Source organism: Nicotiana sylvestris, chromosome 3 (genome assembly GCF_000393655.2).
Source record: "Nicotiana sylvestris chromosome 3, ASM39365v2, whole genome shotgun sequence".
NCBI lineage: Eukaryota > Viridiplantae > Streptophyta > Magnoliopsida > Solanales > Solanaceae > Nicotiana > Nicotiana sylvestris.
The window spans coordinates 220303422-220318363 of record NC_091059.1 but is presented as its reverse complement, the minus strand read 5'-3'; the positions used below and the strand labels follow the sequence as shown (position 1 = coordinate 220318363).

Genomic DNA, 14942 nt, shown 5'->3' with positions numbered 1-14942 from the left:
AAATTTGTAGTCTAGTTCCAAGAATGTCAAGCTTTAACAGCCTCGATGTCCGCCCGACCACATAAAACCAAAAATTGTTTATGTTCTTTTGTTTGGATTAGGAAATTTAGAGCTACCAGTTCGGCGAAATTCCATATTCTACTGTTTCAATCATGACTTGCATGCATTTCTCATTGTCTTCTTTGTGTCCAATACCTAAATGCCCCAACCCCCACCCACCCGGAGAATGCCCCAGTGGAGATGTCTATAGGTCACATAAATTTCAGTTTCATGGGTAAACTCTTCTCCACCGCTGGAGTCAATTTTTCACATGGGTAACAATGGGGGAGATAAGTATAATAGTATGTTTGATCAAGTTTTTTCGGACCTAGAAGTATTTGTTTTTAAAATAAGCTGATTTTTGAAATTTGGTGCCAAACAGACTATAAGTAACATAGATTTTGAACTAGCCTGTTTGACCAAGCTGCAAAAATCAGCTTATTTTGAGAAGTGCTTTTTTTAAAAGTGCTTTTCTCAAAAGTACTTTTGGTGAGAAACAGTTTGTGTTTGACTAATTAGTTTGAAAAGCACTTCTGAGCAGCAATTAGTGTTTGGCCAAACTTTATAAAACTGCTTCTAAGTGTATTTTTCTCAAAAGTGCTTCTCAAAAAAGTGCTTTTGAAGAGAAGCTACTTTTTTCTGCTTCTCCAAAACTGCTTCTGCTTCTCCAAAATTGCTTTTGCTTCTCCTCAAAAGCATTTTTTTCCTTCCATAAATTTGGCCAAACACCTCAATTTTTGGCCAAAAGTGCTTTTGACAAAAAAAAAAAAAAAACTTTATGCCAAAAATAAGCTTGGCCAAACAGGCTATAAGAGACGTGACCACGGACCATTTTGGACAAAAACCAGTACCTATAGTAGTCAATGTCTTTCATGATAGTCCCTAATGGTCAATTCGAATAGTAATTAGTACTTTTCATGTGTTTCAATTTGCGTGGCACCGTTTGATCGGACATGGAATTTAAGAAAAAATTAATTTTTTGAAAATTATGGTCTAAAATATGCTATCGAGAATAATGTGGGTAAAAAACATCTCATTAAGGTTAAGTAAGAATTTTGAATACATTGTTTCTTTATATAAAAAATGATATTCTTTTTGGGACAAACTAAAAAGAATAAAATGTCACATAAATTGAGACGGAAGGAGTAGTAATATTCTGGAAACATGAAAAAATTAGTTGCTCGAGATGGAGCTAGTGTCGTGTTTACGAGTCAACAAAACCCTGTAGCTTTGGCTTAAACCTCATATTTGTGTTAAAAATTTACTTAATATATATGTATAAATAATTTATCCAGAATCTAATAAACATCATTTTCTAGAATAAAATCATAAACTCAAAATTTTAGCTCCGCCTCTATCCGTTGCCCTTCAGGACTAAAATGGATCCCTTTAATCACTGAGCCCTTCTTGAATTAAGGTGTACCTGTCCAACATCTGATGGAGCCGTGTATTTGAAGAGTTAATCAAAGCCCTTTCGAAATCTATGCTTTTGATCTATCGACGTGCACGCACACACTATAGATATATATATTTTTATATATGTATAGTATCTTTAATTTATTCCTTTATGTTTGATGAAACTATATATTTTTAAAAACAATCAGTACTCGCTTAGCCATTGCTGTCGAAAATCTACTCTAATTATTAAGCAGCAATCTGTCAAGAAAGTCCATGCCATATATACCTTTGACGAAGGCAAGGAAATACATACACTACTTAGATAAACTAATACCAAATGCATGGAACAAATAAACTAAATAGTAGTCATAAGAAGTTAAAAGCCTAAAATATCCAAGGCGAGGATGATATGGTACTACATTATATATATTTTGGATATTGTAATACAACACCAAATATAAATAATTAATTAGGATAAAAGTTGTGTTTGTTTGATGACATATATGTACATATTCTTCCTAATCCGTAGAAGACAAAACATAGCATAATATTGTTCGCTTCACGCTTATACTAAATTAGTATCAGCCATTAAGATGGCGAAGCATCCATGGCGGCATCACAGTGTTTTGTTGTTGTTGCCGCGATGATCCTTCCACTTCTCCGTTGTCTCCTGCAGTCGGGTACGCTTCCCTGCATTTTTCACGTCCGATCAACGTTATATATTACGCGTTCATAAGTTTTTGGTACTTGACAAAACTAATGAAATGGTTGGCTACATGAGATTCTGGCACTTCCATAATTAATAAGCATGTTCTAAGACAGAAATTGAAAGCTAGCTAGCAGTAAGATAGATGATATATATATAAATATATATATATATATATACCCGAGGTGAAGAGAGCTCAAGGGCTGTGTTAAAACGAATGAAGATGAGTTGAGATGATCATGGCTCTGTTGCTCCCATTGAGTCTGCTGAGCTAGCTCTTTCTCCCTTTCTTTCACCTTTTCAAGCAATTCTAAAGTTACAACAAATGCCCTTCTTTTGGATTGAGATGTAGACATTTTAAAAATATAATTACTACCTGCTTTGAGAGATTGTTGTTTTGCTCTTGCAATGCCTTGTCCTGTGCCATACAAAAACAATGTTACAGCTCAACTTGTTGCTATCATGCACAAAGGCGAAGGTAGAAGCCCGCATGCGGGTTCGGCCAAACCCATTTATTTTTATTTATGTTAAGAAATTCTTTAAATATGTACAAATATTAAATTTAGAACTCAGTTATTAGCACTTGAAGTTGTCGTTCTAAAATTCAGAAATTATAATACCGAAATCCTGGCTCCCCTTTGATCATGCAAACAAAATTTTCCCTATTTTAATTTTATAGAAATTGGATTGTGGATCATAAACACTAGCTTGAAACCAGTGTATTATGTTGATGAGATTACCCAATATTGCGTTTCAAGGAGATTAAGAAAATTAATCTCTGAAAATCACAAGCTTCTCACCTTCTTTTGCAGCTCAGAAATGGATTCATGCATCAATTGATTCTACAAGCAAAAGATTTTTCAGTTCAAATTAAAAGGTTTCTAGAACAAATTAAACTCCAGAGATGTTTAAAACTATAAATATGAATGCTGTGCTTTTCTACCTTTCTTGATCGAATGTGCTTAAGAGCAGAATCGAGCTGGTGCTCAAGATTCTGAAGCTCTTTCATACTTAATGAGTCCAAATCTTCTCCTGCATAATGCCTGTAATTTAATTATCAACACGGGATTAAATATAAATATATGCCAGTCAATTTTCTGGAGGAGATTTGATATATCAAATACAGTAATTGATCACTCTGGGGAATGTAGTATATACCTTTGGTTTCTTTGCAAAACCTCAAGTCTGGCCTTAAGCTTAGCATGTTCCAAAGTCCAGCTCCCCTGCACAACATTAATTTCTCCCAAAATTTGATAACTAAGTCCACTATAGGAAGCAAAATACTAAAAAATTATCAAGATTTTGGCATACCGGGGTTTCATGATCAGTAGCAGTAAGCTGCCTCTCAGCATATGAGTACCTTTCATACCTTTCAAGAATCCTTTCCATGCTGATACCAGATTAAAAGAGATGGGGGTAATAATAAGACCATCGATTTGGAAATTTATATCAGTACAAGATTTAATGCATTTGCACATGATTTAAAATAAAGGGTGGGAATTTTACAGAATTGGGTAATCAACGATGGATGTTGCAAAAGCAAATAATTGTGTAACAAAGTTCCCAAGATGTTGATTTAAAAATGAAACTACTAAAATTCTGGTATAATAGAGTGTCAAACTTTTTATTCCACACGACTATTTCACCATATACCTAATACATTCTTCCAGCAGAGATACTGGACAATGTTGGCAACCAATGCTTAGGCAAATCGGAAGAATTATCTAATGTTATTTGTCGCCACTAAGATTTGGACCTTTTTTTTTTTTTTAAAATTTTGCATCTACTTAAAATTGATCACTAGGTCATACCCTTGAATACTTGCAACGTAAACAATTCTCCAGCAATGTTGTCACTTGTCATTATTCATACTCCTCGTCCGTTCAGAGCATAATTCACCACCATTATAGTGTTCCTTTATGCACTTGTCCATCGATATTTTCTGCAAATACACTATATTTCCAGTATGTTCCCTAAGGAAAATCGTTTCATGATGCCATTGTTTCCAAGGGTCAGGAAAAGTATGACATTAACTAGATTCCAAACAAACAAAGTGTTGTTCCCACCATCATTAGGAAATTAAGGTCCATTCTTGTTCCTAGTTCTTTTACCTACCCAAACAAAAATATCTTAGAGTTTGCTTACCTTAAAACCTAAGGCGACTTTGAAATATTACCTACGGGGCCCATTCTTTTTTATTTTCCTTTTCTTTTGGGAGGGGATAGAGTTGGGATAGGAGTAATGGAAAACAATATCGTGAGATATTATTGATTAAGTTAAGAACAATGTATATAACTTAAATTCTTTTGGATATTAGTGACTAAATCTATGATAGAAACTTTGTCCCTTTCTTGGTGATGGGTAATCATTGGTCATATGGTTAATTTTTCTATGAAAATACCCCTATATATCTAAACTCTAGAAGATTTGTCATATAAAAAATACACAAAAAAGAAAGGAAAGTAGTACAGCCTAAAATTGTTAGGGGTAATATGGAAAATTTTATTTTGTGTCTCATACCACTGGTGTTAGTTGTACGAGGCAATTTTTCTGTCTCACAGTTTTGTGGAGCCAAATTTCTGTGGATCCAGAAGTGTAAGATTGGGGTCCACAAATTTGTGAGACAAAAAGGAGCCTCATACAACTAGTGTCAGTTGTATGAGACACAAAATAAAACATCTCGGGGCAATATATACACAGACCACTCAGAAGTTTCAAGAACATGATGTAAAATTTAGAAACACAAAGACGTCGAAAAGAAAAGAAGGAATCAAAAACTCAAACAATCAACTAGAGTATGTTGCAATTAGGATGGAACAACGCGAGTTGGGTTACAAAGGTCCCCAGAACTCGGGCTACATGGTAAGTTGGGGAACTGCGTCCTGTCATTATCTGCCCTAGGGTTTCACGAAAAAGAGAGAGAAAATAAAAAGGAGGTGACGAAGGAGAAACAAGAGAAAAAACAATCCTTTCTATCCTCAAAGGATCAAAAACAAGCTTGATTCTAAGAATAAGGAATGATCATACCTAGGGGTGTACATAGGTCGAGTTGGTTCGGATTTTACAATTATCAAACCAAATCAATTGTGTTGGGTTATTAAATCTAAAGACCAAACCAAACCAATAAAACTCGGGTTTTTCACTCTCGGGTTTTCTCGGATTTTCGGGTTATTCGGATTTTTTCAGGTTTTTTTTCCCGGTAAAATCTTCGTAGAACAAAACATATAAATTGTGCTCAAAATATTTCTTTAGTCCTAGTAAGATACAACTATATAAAGTATTTTCCAAGAAAATAATACAAAATATGAAATATGTCACGGCATTATCCTAAAATATTCAACAATAAAATTATGTAATATAAATATTGCTAATTAAAAAGCCATAATAAAAATAAATATAATCTAAAAGTACTAAGTCATGCTAAAATAAGTAGACTAATAAGGGAGTATTAATTACATGACTAAACGCTAAAGAAAAAATAAAAATAGGTTATACATTTTATCTAAATTAATACAAAACAAAAAATAGATATTCAATACATTCCCGTTCGTAGTATTGAATTGAATGTCTTTTATTAGCATTAGTATTGATTTGATTTTGGTTTGGGCTTTGTTAGCACTATTTCATTTACTAATTTTAATGGCTATAAAACTTATTGGAACATTCAAAAGTTCTAGGTCCAATCTTGAAATAATACCTCAAAAGATAAAATTATGAATTCTTTTAAGAAATATTTATAAATTACATCACAATAAGTATATTTATATATTAAATATATCTAAAATTTCTATATATATAATGTCAGGTTGGTTTGGTTTCGGTTTGACTTTCTTTAGTTAAAACCAAACCAAACCAATTATGGTCGGGTTTTTTTTCCAACACCAAACCAAATCAAATCAAACCATAGTCGGGTTTTTTTTCTCGGTTTGACTCGGATTATCGGATTGGTGCGATTTGTCGGTTTACTTTGTACACCCCTAATCATACCGGGATAAAATGTGGTACTTATTTTTTTCGGAAAAAAAAAAAAGCAAAGCAACAAAAGAAAACTAGCTAGAATTAGGGGTGTCAATGGTTCGGTTCGACCGGTTATTTTATAAAATTTGTACCATACCAATTTTTCGGTTATTTTATTATATATAACCAAAATTAGACTTTTCAAAACCGTCCCACGGTATCGGTACGGTTCGGCTAATTTTCGGTATTTTTTTTATATCATGTAAAATTCACCAGTAGAAGTAGAATACAATAACATACGTTCCTTTATAGGACTTAGCAAAACTCTCTAGACATTTTTACTGTTTAAAGGGTGATGAATTAAAAAAAAAAGGAAGAGATGGCTAGAGAGCAGATCCATCAACTATTCTACAACAACGTAAAAGAAATCAAACAAAGGCAAAGAAAATATAAATCAGACGAGTTGAAAGATATACCAAGCTGGGACTCAAGAATAAAGTCTATAGAAGATTAAATATTCAAAAAGATAAATCCAAATTATATGAAAGGAAACATATTTAGGAATTAGTATTTTGAGTTTAATTACTTGTTGGCTTATAATAGTTTTCATAATTTCAAGGCCCAAAGAAAATTTAATACATTATTACTTTTAAACTTACTAAATAAATATATTTTCTACATGTAAAATTTATTCGGTACGGTTCGATATTTTTTCGGTTTATTTTTATAAAATAAAAACCTACCCTAATTATCGGTGCGGTTATAGATTTATATAAAAACCTACGGTTTCTTAAAAAAACCTAAAAAGCAGTTCAGTAAGGTACGGTTCGATCGATTTAGTCGGTTTTCAAATATCCATTGACACCCCTAGCTAGTTAGAATCAGGCAGAGAGAATAAAACCCATTTCATATTTAGTGTAAGTGGTGCTGCGACTATTTATACCATAATTGTTGTATTATTTTAATACAATAATCAATATGAGATAACAATACTAGGAAGTACTAATTCCGAGAAAAAATAATTAGCAAATGACAAAGATGTCCTCCTCCTCCCACAGTCCTTTGAGAAAGTCAAAATTAAAACTGAAAAATAAAAGTTTATCCCTTTAGTTTATCAAACTAAATACATGTTTTATATTATATCTCGTATATTTCATTTTTGTATAAAGGGTACTTCGATGCACTAAGCTCCTGCTATGCGCGGGATCCGGGGAAGGGCCGGACCACAATGGTTTATTGTACGCAACCTTATCCTGCATTTCTGTAATAGACTGTTTTCACGGCTCGAACCCGTAACCTCCTTGTCATATGACAGCAACTTTACCAATTACGCCAAAGCACCCCTTCTTGTTCCAACAAATATTCTTATCATTATTTAATACTCGTATTATAATCCAAACATTATGATCTCATTAACTTGTTCACACACCAAGAGACTGAGTTGGAGGTATGGATTTCAGGTGGTTAATAATAAACGGTGCTTGATCATATTCTCTTCCATCTCAGAAAGGTTATCAAATATTATAGTATTAAACATAGAATGCGAAACAAGGAAATAAATACATAAAAGAAGAATTATAAGAAGATTATATAAATAGAAAGGAAGATCGTTCTACACATGTTATTACTAGCACTATAGTCTTAATGAATAATTTACGTTATACGTAGAATCATCCCAGAATATCAACACAATTCAATGCTTTTGCAATATTAAAAGGCGTAGACCATTTTTATGGTAAAAAGATTTGAATTCTCCAAAAGAAGTTTCCAATAAAAAAAACATCTAAATTATGACGGATGAGTATTTATTATGCATTTCTTACTTTAAGTTTTCTTATGAGTATTTATTATGCATTTCTTACTTTAAGTTTTTTTTTTTTAATTACTTTATGTTGAGATCTTTGTAAAAACTTGTTTGTGACAAGACTTCTTCTACCACTAAACTACGTAAATCAAATACCGACACTAATAAATGCAAAATCCAACAGAAAACATGAAGAGCTGTTGACCTTGTACCTTCTAATAGTTAGGTTTAATTTATAAATAAGTTAAGCTTAACTTCATATTGTTTGCATAAATAGTTTTTCCCTCCATTGCAAAAAGTTAAATGTTCATAATTCTAAACTCATATATTCAAGTTCATTTCTCTTGTTATCGTCTAAAGCTATATACTTTCATGAAATGAACTTGTTTAATTAAGTATTCTTTTAGTGCATGCTTGTAGCTCCCCACATATTCCCCGCGGTAAATACAAGAAAGACTATTGTGTAAAAGACTGAACCACTGGACTATGAGTACATCGTGCCTTTTAATTTAAAGTTAAATAGAGAGTACTTGGCTTCAAAAAGAAGACTATATTTGACATCAAACCTATTACAGAGTTTTAATTTTGCCTTTACAGGACTCAAGTACTGAATTATAAAAGAGAAACACAGATTAATTAGCCTCGCATAAACGCAGTTGCTTTCTGTAACTGAAATGACTTGTGTTCCAGTTCTAAGTATGTCATTTTTGTTTCTACACTTCCCCAGGCCAGTTGTCTAAGGTGCGCATGGAAGTATATATTCAGCTACTTAGCTTTTCCTAAATAATTAGGTGATGTGTTGGTGTAGGGGTAATTAAGGCTCATCAGATCAAAGCCAGGTAGATCGTTAAAAAAAGGCATAAAGGGTTGAGAAAACATAAGGAGTAACAAAAGACAAGTATTAATTAAGCTTATAATTCTGCACTATTCTTTTTTTTCCAAATAGATCTGTTATGGCAATGCTTCTGTCAGAAACGAAACGAGAAAGAATGGGTTTAAGCCCTCGAAAATTTAATAAAACTATGCATGCAGTCAAGAAATAGAGAGTGTATAGAACATAAACTTCAACCAATCAAACAAAGAGAATTGAAGGAAAACAACGAAAAGCGAAGATCTGAAAAATAAAAAGAATGTGGAGAAGAGAATTTTTTTTTAAAAAAGGAAAACTATTAAATGATCAAGAAATAGGGGTGTAGAACTAAAGATCAAGAAGAGAAAACTGAGTAGAGCATATACATAAATAACACAAAAGACATTAATTACAAAGACAGAAGAATAGAAAGGGACGTACCAAGAATCAGTGGAATACTCAAAGAGTTTGCCTTTAGTAGAAAAAACAATTAAACCAACCTCAGCATCACAAAGCACAGAGATTTCATGAGCTTTCTTAAGCAAACCAGATCGTCTTTTTGAGAAGGTGACTTGTCGATTGATCTTGTTCTCAATTCTCTTCAGTTGCACTCTTCCTCTCCCCATTATTACAAATTTACTTAATTTTCAGACAGAAAAAGAAGAGTACTAAGCTGCACAAGATCGAGTGATAGGGTGTTTTATCTCAATATTTCTCTCTTTAGTAAATAAAATGGTTGTGCAGATGTAAAGAAAAATTGTATTACTATTGGGAAGTGGAAGGATCCCAGATAGGAGGAGAGGAGGTGGGGGGGGGGGGTGAATGGTATTGGCAAATACCAGAGTGGTTTCGTCAAATAAGTTGTCGATTTATTATTGGAGGAGGATACTGTTGAGTCGTTAGAGTCTAAGTAAAGACCACAAGCTTTGAGTACTGTAGACAAAAGCCGTGCTTGTGGGGTTGTGGAATGTACGGACAAAAGGATCTAATATTTCATTTTGTGTCCGATTATATTCGGTTGATGGTGACGGCGACCACGCCAATTACTAAGTGAAGTGCTCCTTTGGTTTCCAACAATAAAATTCTGCACAAGCAATGCTGCGTTTGGTTAGATTCTTATACTTGCATATACGTAATTATACAGTGTTTGGTTCTCCATTTTGTTGAGAGCATAATAATTCCAACATAATTTATGCAGAAATTTATGTGTTGCTTTGTGTGGGATAGAAGGGTGAATAAGAGGGTGATTGGTTAAGCTTATAAGCTGGTTGTTTGACTCAAAAGATGTTAGACTCTTTTTGGACAAATCAATCAAAGATGAAGGGGTAAATCGTAGTTAAAGATAATAAACTCTAGGATGATAAGAACAGAGAGAAGAGAGTTGTTAATTTTCTTTTCATTCAAGGCTAGTAAGTTTTACAAAGTGTGCCTCCCTCCTTACAAGGCTCTCATTCTTCTTATATATTTGGAAATTACCCCCCCCCCCCCAAATAGAAATGACATTCAAGAGATCCTTGAGGAATATTCTCGACATCCCCTAGATGGGCTTAATCTACCACCGAGGTTGTATCCTTCTTGGCGTCGACTCGCAGGTGCTCGACCATTTGTCGTGCTCATTGCAGGTCGTGGTTGGTCAAATTAAGACCCATACAGTTAGTCCCTCCGCTCGTCGGGGTCGCGACCGGGTGCGTCCTCGATGAGCGGACTCTGCTTTCGTTGGAAGAAATTTGACCCGTAGGAATGTTGCGACGCGGCCAACAAGAGATGGCTATCACACCCAGCGGAGCACTATAGAGTACACGCTATCCGTGGGTGATGTCAGCTTTACGTGCGTTATTATTATGCAGATTTTCGAGACAAGACCTAGCGGTTTGACGCTTTGATTCTAATGCCGATTTGAGGCCTGTCGCCTCGATTCTGGCGCCATCCAACTCTATAAATAGGTGAAAGGTTTGATTTTTTGAAAAACTTTAGCCACTCCCTCTTGATAGCCTCTCAGTCTTCTTCATTTGCTCTTACACCTTCTTGTTTCCGTTTACATTCTCCGATGGAAGTTTCATCTCCCCCCCTTTGTGTCGCTACTCCTTTAAATGAGGCTATGCTAAGGTCTCGTCGTGCTAATGAAGAGGTTTTGCCACCCTAACCATCAATACCCTTGTCATCGCTACCTTCGCCCTCAGAATATGCGGCATCATACCAGGCATTCTCCTTGAGCCGGTCTACACCCATGTCCCCCTATCCTCACCAGCCTCAGGCGTAGTGGGACATACCCACAACTGACTCGAGCTTCACGAGTCTTAACGCGAGCATCTTCGAGAGCAGCCTCAAAAACGGATCCCAGCACATGAAAAACTCGAAAGACATTTAACTGGGCCTCTGCATGAATCCACTCCTCATACAACTCTCGAGGAACATTAGGAAAATCTAAAGTACAAGAAGAGGATGGTTGCACCAGTAATTGTGCCTTCTCGACCTCAAGAGCAGTAACTCGATCAAAGAGGCCAGAAGTCTCTTTCTCCAACTCTCCAATCCTCTCATCGAGCCGCTCTTCTATAAGCTTTGTTGTTGCTAAGTCATTCTCTCGCTCGGAACGGAGAGTTCGAATCACCACTTCAAGAGACTCCGCCTTCCTCAAAACCTTCGATCGAGCGGATTCCTCTTTCTCTAGATCCTCTGCCTTCTCGGCGACCTTGCCACTAAGAGCCTCTGCCCTGAATTGACACTCTTCAAGCTGGGCACGTAGCAAAACCACTTGAGCCTGTAGATCGCTGCACTGGGCTTCGATCTCCTTGCTAAGCTCAAACTTTTCCTCTTTTCTCCTCAACGCCCCCTCAAGGACGCTTCACTTCCCCACCATCCGCACTAGCCCCTCGTCCCTAGCCTTTAAGTCTTTCCTCAGTTGACGCACATCACCGCCCTCATGAAGCTGACACCGGAGCTCCCGGTACTTCTCAAGGATTCTAAAGTACTTGTCTTTCAACTTAACATAGATATCTTTACGCCTCTGCTCCCTACGAACACTCTCAATTTCTAAGACGACCGTTTACAAAACGAACAAATGAAGTTAGAGAATGTGAAAGAACAAAACCAAAGAAAAACAACTAATAGCGAATGTACATACTAGAAGGGCAAGGCCGACAATGTTATTCGACAGGTCGCTGTCATTCATATCCTTGAGGGTTATACCCTCAACTTCAGAACTAAGAGGTATAAGGGAAGGGATAATCTTCTCGGTATCCACGAGAAGATTATGATCTATCGTTATCGTAATAGTCCTCGAACCCCCTCCAACCTCACTTCAAGCTGAGTAAGCGTCTCATAAATCATATTCAGCTCATCTACATCCATGTCACAATCAGATCCAACATCCTCCTAAGTAGTAGCCTTACTTCTATCATTAGTCGAATGAGGTACGTCTACCGTAACACCGAAAGATGAGGCCTCTTTACGTCTTGTAAGAACAAGGCTATCACAGCCCACTACGCCTTCGACCGCAGACCCCCCGGGTATTATATTCGTATCCTCCAAACAAATGGTCTCGGGACTAGCCTTTGGGCTCTCCCTGATATGCAAGATGGCCATCTCCCGAAGGACAAAGCCGTAGTCTCCCACATCGGTGGCCTCCAACCTCTCCCCTACAACATCTATGGCCCTCCTCTTACGAGGAATAAAATCCACATCACTAGCCAAAGGCTCGTCGTCCTCATCAATAAGACAATACAAGAGAGAAGCAGAGGTTTCTATTGTTGAAGTCTCCACTGTCAAAGAAAGGACATATCCAGGCGCAGCCACTAGAGGGACCGGGGAACGAACATAAGCAGTCGTAGTCCAAGAAGGGGCGGGAGCAGATGACGTAGTAGCTTTTCTCTTTCGAAACGAGGGTGCAAGAGCTTTTGACCTCTTCGAATAACCTCTGGTGGAAGCAAGGAAAAACACATAGAAAAGGAAATGTCAGCTAAGGTAAACAAAAAGAAAAAGAACTAAGACACCGATGATAGAAGGAACTTACCAGTCGAAGGTAGAGTAGGCCCAAACTTCTTGAAGAAACCTGACAACTCACAGAACCCTACGATGTATGGGAGGAGCCGACCAACCCAGTCAGAAATGTCTTCGATCAAATGAGCAGGTGAGGTTTCGGCTTCACAAGAAAAGGAGTAGAGGTCAAAGCCCACGACCAACCACAAGAGAAAAATTAGATACCTATAAACAAGGAAATTAGGTATTTACGAGCACAATTCTAAGCCTCGGGAAAACTATCGACGTTCGCCACCACGTCCTCGGTTGTGATGAAGAAGAAATTGAACCAGAATTGACGGTTGGCTTTGTCGTCCATCTTCACCACCAAGCACTTGCCTCCTCGATTGCGAGGATTCAACATCTCCCCTATAAATGCTAGGGTCGAACATTTGTATTAAATGGCAAAGTGTGAGTTCGACCTTAGCTAGCTCGGCAAATTTGGTAAGCATCCTTATAAATTTATAAACGTATGACGCAAGCTGAGCTAGGCAAATGCCGTAATAATGATAGAATTCCTCCGCCAGCGAAAGGAGAGGGAGAGTGTAGTCGACTTGGAAAGGGTAGGCGTAGAAGGCGCAATACCCAACACGGTGCACCTCTACCATGTCCCACCCAACCGGGATTAATTCAACATGATTAGGAAGGCCGAACTTAGCCTTTAGCTCTTCTAACTCATTCACTGTTATCATTGACCGAAAGGCTCCAGGGTTAGCTTTAGGTAATTTGGTGAAATCGGATCTTGAATCAAGGTTGAAAGAAATTATCTCCTCAACTAACAGGAAAGCTCCATCCTCGACAGCGGCAGGAGCATTCTCCTCGTAAGGGGGAAACACTATTGCCAAAAGGATCACAACACTTTCCTCACCAGACTCATAAAGCATGTTAGACATATTTTGATAAAAGAAAGAGAGGTATCAAATGAGGAAGAACTAAGAGTAGTACAAATCATTGGAATAATGAAGAGAGGTTCGAAGCGAGAAAAAACAAGAGAGTAATATAAGATTTCTAAACAACAGAAAACTTAAACCTCAAAATTGCAGCCAAATACCTCTATTTATAAGGGTCTTGGCGCCAGGACCTAAAACGGTTCATCATTACTGGCACCGAAACTAAAGCGGCAGGTTCAATCAGAGGTCAACGCGAAACGAAGCAATGCATAGGAAATATGTGTCATAATGGCGCATGATGTCATCCTAACTCGTGGACAGCATAACTCCGATAAATCGCCCGGGAAAATGGAAGCATTTGAAATGAGCGGCCCGCATATGGCCATGTTGCCAGTTCGCCATAACCACCATGACCTGTACAACTCGCTCGATTGTTTTGACCACAACGAACAAGATCCGCTCATCGAACCCCGCCTGAAGCCGACCTTAATAAGCGGAGAGACTAACAGTATGGGTCAAAATTTATCTTTAGAATATTTAAGCCAAGATAATACTAAGGGAAGAGTTCCCAAATCGTCGTTTGTCAAAATGACCCAAGGAGTAGCAAAGTCTGTGGTCGAAGAGTCAACCAGAGCCGTAGTCGAAGTGTTAACAAGGGTCGAGGCCAAGATCAAGTACAATTGACAAAGCTGTAACGGCTAGTTTTCAAGATAGGATATTAAAGAGAATATTCTAATGGATATTCTCTGCACTTGTAAGGTTTCTTAGAAACATATCCTATATAAATAGAAAAAAAGATAATGATTGGGAACATGTGATATTTATTTTATAAAAAACACACTTTGACCTGAGAAAGAGAATCAGATCACATTTGCTAAGATACACACATCACATTTTCATTGAGATTCTTGTCTACACTTTTTTACTAGACTCGAGAATAACTCAAATAATCAAGGGATTGTCTATCATTCATCATTGTGAGAAAGAACATCCCCTCATTCCATCCTTTCTTAGGTGACACATTAATTTTATTTACTTAAATGTCATTTATTGCTATTTAAATGCTACATTATTATTTGTGATTTGTGGAATATTCACTACATACGGCTGCCATTGTCCGACCGTACTTGCACAGTACTGTCACACCTCCTTTTTCCGCCCCGGCGAGGGTGCGAAGGAGTTTTCTCCAATTAAGGGACAGTCGAAACGGGATTTGTTTATTTATTTCAGAGTCGCCACTTGGGAATTTTTATGGAGTCCCAAGTCACCGGTTTTAATCCCGAA

General features: G+C 36.8%; 1 protein-coding gene across 1 annotated transcript; it reads right to left on the bottom strand.

The window, feature by feature from the left end:
• Positions 1 to 1813: 1813 nt before the first annotated feature.
• FUL2 (agamous-like MADS-box protein AGL8 homolog) lies at positions 1814 to 9459 on the bottom strand. The gene is given in 8 exon segments (NM_001302579.1): positions 1814 to 2127; positions 2324 to 2439; positions 2520 to 2561; positions 2944 to 2985; positions 3087 to 3186; positions 3302 to 3366; positions 3455 to 3533; positions 9196 to 9459. Coding segments are annotated over 8 exon segments (738 nt in total). The 5' UTR covers positions 9381 to 9459; the 3' UTR covers positions 1814 to 2018.
• Positions 9460 to 14942: the final 5483 nt, after the last annotated feature.